This window comes from Hibiscus syriacus, unplaced genomic scaffold (assembly GCF_006381635.1).
Source record: "Hibiscus syriacus cultivar Baekdansim isolate YM2019G1 unplaced genomic scaffold, ASM638163v2 tig00111064_pilon, whole genome shotgun sequence".
Classification (NCBI taxonomy): domain Eukaryota; kingdom Viridiplantae; phylum Streptophyta; class Magnoliopsida; order Malvales; family Malvaceae; genus Hibiscus; species Hibiscus syriacus.
This window is the reverse complement of record NW_024062968.1, coordinates 323,816-331,934: the sequence shown is the minus strand read 5'-3', so window position 1 is coordinate 331,934 and position 8,119 is coordinate 323,816. Positions and strand designations below refer to the sequence as shown.

The 8,119-nt window shown below is 32.2% G+C and overlaps 1 protein-coding gene and 1 non-coding gene across 2 annotated transcripts; one reads left to right on the top strand and one right to left on the bottom strand.

Annotated features, from left to right (window-relative positions):
* The first annotated feature begins 2,686 nt into the window (after window positions 1-2,686).
* Window positions 2,687-2,760, top strand: TRNAI-AAU. The gene has a single exon. It is a non-coding gene; the product is annotated as a tRNA-Ile (tRNA).
* Window positions 2,761-4,008: 1,248 nt separating this feature from the next.
* Window positions 4,009-7,012, bottom strand: LOC120151643 (GDSL esterase/lipase At5g45920-like). Its single transcript, XM_039164024.1, has 6 exons — window positions 6,589-7,012; window positions 6,241-6,477; window positions 6,125-6,130; window positions 4,707-4,768; window positions 4,467-4,631; window positions 4,009-4,345 (listed from the first exon to the last, which is right to left on the bottom strand). Exons 1-6 carry the CDS (start codon window positions 6,685-6,687, stop codon window positions 4,189-4,191), a joined length of 726 nt encoding a protein of 241 aa, XP_039019955.1. The 5' UTR covers window positions 6,688-7,012; the 3' UTR covers window positions 4,009-4,188.
* Window positions 7,013-8,119: the final 1,107 nt, after the last annotated feature.

Here is an 8,119-nt window from a genome sequence, read left to right as displayed (position 1 = left end):
TTTTGAACTTTCTCCATTTTCAAAACGTTTTGTTCCAACTTTATCAAAAGAAGCTTTAAGATCATCAACTTTCTTTTGATGATCATCATTGACCTTTGAAAGTAAATTTTGCAAATCAAAATTTTTCTTTTCAAACTCTTCTAGTTTGATTTACAATTCTTTGACCTTACTTTCAAGATCATTGTTGGTTTTAGACATAAGACTATTTTCATTTTTTAATTTTGAAATAACATTTTTATATTTTGAAAATAAAGTCTTATAATCCAAAGCCAACCCATTATAATCCTCTAATAACTCATCATAAGATAAATCATCTAAATCAAATGAGTTAGAGGTTACCTGAGAGTTTTCCCCGATGGCCATCAAGCACAAGTTTGCAACTTCTTGTTCCTCTTCATCGGAACCTTCTTCATCGCTCCATGTAGTCACATGAGCCTTGAGCTTCTTCTTTGATTGACCATTTTTCTTCAATAGAGGGCACTCATATTTTACATGATCCGGCTTTTTGTACTCATAGCAAATAATAGGGTCTTTCTCCTTTGGTTCATTTTTGAAGCCTTCATTACGTTTGAATTTTCTTCCTCGGTTGGGCCTCATCAATTTTCTGAACTGTTTGGCAAATAATGCCATCTCCTCGTCATTGTCATCTTCATCCGAATCACTCTCATCTTTTGTGGATTTGAGAGAAACTCCCACGTTATTCTTCTTCTCCGTCTCTTTCTTTATCTCGTCCGTCTTTTCGAGATCTATCTCATCTTGAATCATCATTTCATGAGTGAGAATAGAACCAATAAGCTCATCGAGAGTTAAGGATTTTAAGTTATTAGCCTCGATGATAGCCGTCTTCTTTGATTGTCAAGATTTTGGAAGAGAGTAAACTAACTTCCTCACAAGCTTCTCATTTGGAATGATCTCTCCAAATGATTTGAGACCATTGACAATCGTGGAAAATCTATCTGTCATAGCTTTGATATCTTCATCCAGTTTCATCCTGAAACATAGCTATGAGTTATAAGACTAATTTTAGATTCTTTTACCTCGTTTGTACCTTCATGAGTGACTTGTAGTTTATCTCATATCTCTTTGGCAGTTGTACAAGATGAAACTCTTTTGTATTCATCCAGTCCAAGAGCACAAAAAATAATATGGATAGCTATGGAGTTGAGCTGGAACATTCTTGTCTCTTCTTCACTCCACAATCTTGGATGAGTGGAAGGTTTGATGTATCCATCTTCTATAATATTTCATGCTCCCATGTCACTTGCTTGAATGAAATACATAATCATATTCTTCCAATAAGCATAATTAGCTCCATTGAAGAAAGGAGGCTTGTTGACGGGCAATGAATCAAGACCGAAGTCAGAGTTTGAAGTAGAGGCCATTGATGACTTGATTATCGATGTATAAACCTTCAAATGAGTGAGGCTCTGATAGCAATTGTTGAGTTAATTGATCGACGGAATAGGCCAAGAGGGGGTGAATTGGCAATAAAAATTTCGGTGGAAGCTTTTACAGAAAATTGAAAATATTTACACAGCAATTTAAAGTGGTTCGACTTTCTCAACCAAATTCTATGTCTACTACCTTAGCTATCCACACTAAGGATTTTCCATAAATTCACTAATTTGTCTTTCTTTTGAGGACAAAGAGTAACCTTACAAATCCCTAAAAAACTATACCCCAAATTCTTGAGAACACTATCTCCCAAAGAGAACAATACAAATTTTGCAAACTTACAAGAAAATCCTCACAAAGAAAGATGTTTGCACAATTCTAGAACAAAGAAATAACACTCAAGAATAATACAATTGAGCACAATAAGTGTTCTTGAAAGCAAAAATGAATATTGAATGGAATAGGCTTGAAAATGCTCAAACTTGAGGTTTGATGCTTTCTCTTTGATTCTCTCTTGATTCTTGATAATTATGTTGATCAATGGCTTCTAAGCTTGTTTAAATTCTCCTTGGATCATTTATGAACGTTGGGGATCATTAGTGGAGTTAATAGAGTCGTTAGTATGTGAAAAAAATTAATAAAATAGTTTAGAGCGTATGGTGCATCGATGCATAGGCTTTGTGCATCGGTACACTATGTGTAAAATTCAAATATTTTGACCGTTGGAAGACTTAGTGCATTGGTACACTAGGGTATGCATCGGTGCACAAATTTGCTCCGATGTTTCAAAAATAGTTGGGGTGCATCGATGCATGACTTGTGCATCGGTGCACAAAATCAATTCGATGTTTTAATAAAATCATGAGTGCATCGATGTATGGTTGTGCATCGGTGCATAAAATGCATTCGAAATGGGTGTGCATCGATGCATCAAATTAATGCATCGGTACATCCCTTCATAAAATTGATTTTTGGTTTGTTTTTTGTTCGAAATACTTTGTGAAAATTGTTTCAAAAATATTTTAAGTGTAAAACACAATTTTATACTTTAGTAAGGATTGAAATTAAACTTTGAAAGGCTTGGAGTAATATTTTGATATTCGAGTAATTATATCTAATATACTTAGAAAATCATTTGTAAAATCTTAAAATTCTTTTATCTTAATTTGTTATATCGAAACATCAAAATGTTTTCAACAAATATGGATGTAAATTAAATAATTTTAATACTTTAGTATTTTAGCAGCTTGGTATAAAGATGTAAATGAAACGTTTTCATAATTGCATCAATGGCCTATTAGCTTAGTTGGTTAGAGCGTCGTGCTAATAACGCGAAGGTCGCAGGTTCGAAACCTGCATGGGCTATTTTAATTATTTCTTTTCCAAGCGATGTCGTTTGCACCTTTGTGTATAATTTTGATTTCTATTCGATGTCGTTTGGTTATTTTAAGCTCATTAGACAATAGGCCACGCTCACTATTTTCGGGTAAACTACGCATTTAGTACTTAAATTATCAATTTTGTTTGTTTTAGGCCATTTTAATTATTTATTTTCCAAGCGGTGTCATTTGCACCTTTGTGTATAATTTTGATTTCTATACGATGTCGTTTGGTTATTTTAAGCTCATTAGACAATAGGCCACGCTCACTATTTTCGGGTAAACTACGCATTAGTACTTGAACTATCAGTTTTAGTTTGTTTTAGTAACTAAACTTTCAATATTTTCAAAATCATCTCTAATGTTTAGTTTTTGTTATATTTTAATACTCCACCGTTAAAACTCAATGCGTTTAATAACAAAATTATCAGTTTTCATCCATTTTAGTACCTACACTTTCATTTTCCCCCCAAAAATTAACATTAAATTTTAAACAAGATTCTAAAAAGAAACAAAAACTAACCTTTAGTTATGTTTTGAAAAAATTGAAGGTTTAGGTGCTAATATGAATCAAAATTGATAGCTTAAGTACTAAACGCATAATTTACCCCCTTTTTTCTTATTTTTTAGTTTTTTTTTATGGTTTAGGGTTTTGATAATTTTTTCAAAAAATATTTTTTTTGGTATATGAACACACCCTAAATAAAATATTGGTGATAATTTCTCTAACCATATCTTCTTTTAAAAAATCATAAATTGTCAAAGATTTAAAAAAACAATTTTGACAACCATTATCCAGGCTCTAATACTAATTATTGGAGAAATCAAGCAATTTTCCACACAAATATAACTTAAAACTAAATTGAAATGTTAATATTAAAACTACTAAAATGGGCAAAAGACAAATCCGTCAAGCTATTGAATATTGAGATACAATAAAAAAAATCAATATTAAACAAACAAACCAAATAACAGAGATGACACACTAAATTTACGAGATTCAACAAAATATCATCTATTTCACGGACACTATTATCATATAACAATTCACCATCACCAAAATATTACAAACAAACGAAATTTTTAAATATTACAAATGGAAGGAGAGAGAACCACATGCGAGAGATGGTTAAAGATGATTTCAAATGAAAAAGGATATATTTATTTATTGTTGAGTTGTAGATACTTTTAAAACATGTTAAGATATATGATTAGTCATATTAGTTTTGTTTTTATGATTCCTGGAAAGTGGGCAGTGTTCTGTTTCTACATGCAATGTCCATAAACATGTCACGTTCATTATTTCCACAACTCGATTTATGGAGAGCGACTTTATTTATTACAATCTTATCAGAATGAAATTTGAGACCATCTGCTAAAAAATAATAGAAGTGATTTATTAAGATTTGAACTTCTAGTGGAAAGCCTTGAGTGGATCACATCGGTCGATATCAGCTAAAAGTGGGAGATCAACCGTCAGCTTTCCCAGGCTTATGCCCCCTTCATCCAGCTTCTTCGTTACCTCCTCAAACACAACCTTGTTGCCTTCCCCTGTGAGGTGCAAACCATCACTGCATTTCCACCAACATCATATTCAACATCACTTATAAGTTCTGAGTTCGAGCATGCATCTACGGTGCATGAGCGCTTGCTTGGTCAGTGGTTAAAAAAAAGATGTTGAACGAATACTACCTAAGAAAAGCTTTGCGCCAGTCAGGATACTGCTGCATCCTGTTCCAGAGATCGACCACTGGTATCCCACATTCTGCAGCAGCTTCCACGCATGCATTGGCGAAAGCACCGGCGGCTTCGTTCGTCCTCTCGGGCAAACCGGATGGATTCTCGGCGTAAGGATGTCTGCATCAAGTATAGAAGCACTGAGCATATGGTAAGATGTGAAATGCAAAGTGGATAGAAAATGTTGAACAATACCTAAGGCGTTCGTCTTCATCAATTGGAGGAGGGGTGATCAGAAGAATGAGAGTCTTCGGCCACGGCAAGCAAGTAAACAAATTATAATATTGAGATCAGTGTCCCAACTTTGTTTCTCGAGAGGCACAGAAGTCAACATAGGGATTATAGAAATATATGTATACAAGGGCTTCCCATCCAACCACTTGTTATGTCTTCCTCATAATGCTTGGCAAACAAGTAAACTAGCTTCTTTCATAACCATTGAAGGTGGCAAGCAAGTAAACAAATTATAATATTGAGATCAGTGTCCCAACTTTGTTTCTCGAGAGGCACAGAAGTCAACATAGGGATTATAGAAATATATGTATACAAGGGGCTTCCCATCCAACCAAAAGAAAGCAACAAATAGCATGATTGCCTGTGATAAGGGGCGCCAACCCAATGAGTTCGGCCTAAAGAATACTACTCGGTAGCTATCATCCTATAGGTAGAAGATTAAAACAAAGGCATTAGCCAAGGCAAGTGGGGAAACAATAAAAAGCGACAACTGGGCCTTAGCCACACACACTTCATCTCTTGCTTTTTTGGATATTCATAGGCCCACTTTTTCGATCAAAATCCACTGAAGCTGACCATTTAATCATTTTCCTCTCTCACACGAACCGAGCTATCTTAATGGTAAATGAATTATTGTTATTTCTCGAGGTCTGAGTTCGAGCACCAAGAATGATAAGGATGTGAACATTCAATGTCAAATGATTAAGAGTTATCTTTAAACAGATATTAACTTATAATTGACCATGATTAATTAAAAAAAATCATCTTTCTTTCTACCAAATAAATGGGATCAGATCCTCCTCACTGTTCTTCTCTAATTATATTCCACCCCCGCAATGTCGCGTAGAGATGGTTGAAGGATTGGCGAGAGCAGTCCTTTTCTTAAAAAATTTAATTTTTTATATAATTTAAATACTTTTTTATATTTATTGTTAATAATATATTTTTATCCTTTTAAAATTTTATAAATTCATCTTTTTAACATAAAACAAAAACGTTTTTCAATCAATAATCCCCTAAATTGTACAAGCTATAACCCAAAAGAAAATCAAAAACTGCTAAGTGTGTTGGCATTCTGAGAAAACTAAAGATATGAGGCTGAATTACATATAGGAAGAGATCTCTTTATATTAGTATAAAATTAAGTGAACCTTATATATTTATATAAAAAATTATAATTAATATTTTAATAATTTAATTATTGAATTTCATGTTATGTTGATATAAATTATGCATGCCAAATTTAAGTAAAATAAAAATATTTAACTATGTATTTGATGTAAAAAAGTTCATTATTTAATTTTACGTTAGTATAGGTAAATCTTTGATAATATTTTAATAATATATTTTTACGGAAGTTATCAATTTATATATATCTGTCTATTTTTTTCCCTTTTTAAAAAGCAATTATTATTTTATAAATTTAGCGAGATTAATTATTCCGAATGAAACTGCTGAGATTTTATTGAGAAAAAGACTAAAGAGGTGAAGGAACCTTGAGAGAGGAGACGATGGAGTGGAGATTCTGCTTGTACTCATCAACCGGCACGTGTTGGAAAGCTGCGTATCCATCGGGAAGGCAAGCATCATTAGCTCCAAAGAACACGGTCACCGCCAGCGGCTGTGCTGTACCCTCAGAACCACCGCTTTCCGCTGCAGGAAAAACCCTATCAAACACCTTAAACGCCCACCTCGTATTGTACCCACTGTACCCTCTCAGCACCACATCAACCTGCAAATATTAAACCACAAAATCTCTTCAATATCACAGAAAAAAAAAAAGAACCAATACTCACACCGCCGTCAAAACAAAAACCATATATATATATACATATCCATATACCGTGCGAGAGAAATGATTTGCAAGAGCAGCACCCCAACCGCCATCGTTGAAGGAAGACTCCGTGATGGAGTCTCCAAAAAGATAGATCTTTGGCCTCATGTTTAGAGCAAACAACAAAGGGCTGAGGAAATAAATGACCTTGAATTCGTCGACTGGATATATTATTAAATGCTCACCAACTTATTTGCGTATGCAGACAAGAAGTCAAGATTAAAGAAAGGTTTTCGGTTTTGGACGAAGGCAATATTAAAACACAACTTGTTCTGCAATGACCAAGGCAGCATCTTTAGTTGGAACCGACAACAAGATTCGCCCTGCAGGTTTGGTCTTAAATACTGATCAAGTTTCGAACACAAGTGTTTTGAGATGGAATTGACATGGAGGAGTGGCTGTTAGACTTTACATTAGATTCTCAGGGCATTGATCCTTTTACCTTGAAGAGCTTTAATGGAGAATGGGGGAATTCATAATTATGGTGGGCCAATCATGCCTCACCATGGTCAGGTAATATCTTGATGAAATTTCGTCAATGAAGAAAGTTGCGAAAATGATAAGCACTTAAGTTTATGCAAAGTTCTTTGGCATTATCATTGTTGTTTTTATATCAGAAATTGAAATTGATTACAAAATGTCGTTTTACAAAAAGGAAGTTTGATCTCTTCAACTAGATTTTTTAAAAAATAGTAAATTACAAATTTCATCATTAAATTTCTTTTAGCTCTTATTTTGGATATTGAAGTTTAAATATTTTTAATTTAATCACTAAAACTTTGAATTGTTAATGTTTTGGTCATTCTGTTATTAAATAGTTAACCACGTTGTAACACGTAAGATAATACCAAAATGGCATCCTTTTAGATTGTAGACACTAATTTTCGTCGACATTTTTTTTTTCTCCTTTATATGTACCTACATATTTATATATATACATATTTTGAAACTACGTATATAATATATAGTTTTTAATAGTTTTTAAAACTATATAATATATAGTTTTAAAAATAACATTTTTAGAAAATATATATAATATATAATTTTTAAAATCATTTTGAAAACTTATATATATATAATTTTTGAAAACATTTTTGAAAACATATATATTATAGTTTTGAAAACATTTTTTTGAAAACATATTATATAGTTTTGAAGATATTTTTGAACCATATATATATAGTTTTTAAAACCATTTTGAAAACTTATAATAATAGTTTTAAAATCATTTGAAATTTATATATATAGTTGAAATTTTTTTTTTGAAACATATAGTTTTAAAACGTTTTTGAAAATTATAACATAGAGTTTTAAAACATTTTTAAAATTATAGTATATGGTTTTGAAAATATTTTGAAATATATAGTTTTAAAACATTTTTTTAAATATATTATATAGTATTTTATTTTTTATTTATTTCTTGTTTATTATTATTTACTCGTTTATTTATTTATTTATTTTTTAGGTCTATCATTAAGGTCCAATCAGTCCAGGATTAGGGCCTGAACCAACCCAGTAAAGGTTTAGGGTTCTATCATTA

Excerpts from the sequence above, each read along its gene's own strand:
- LOC120151643 (XM_039164024.1), bottom strand. The coding sequence starts at position 6,687 with ATGAGGCCAAAGATCTATCTTTTTGGAGACTCCATCACGGAGTCTTCC. Across the intron at positions 6,478-6,588 it reads CAAATCATTTCTCTCGCACG|GTTGATGTGGTGCTGAGAGG; the intron begins GTATATGGATAT and ends TAATATTTGCAG. Across the intron at positions 4,632-4,706 it reads GATGAAGACGAACGCCTTAG|ACATCCTTACGCCGAGAATC; the intron begins GTATTGTTCAAC and ends TACTTGATGCAG.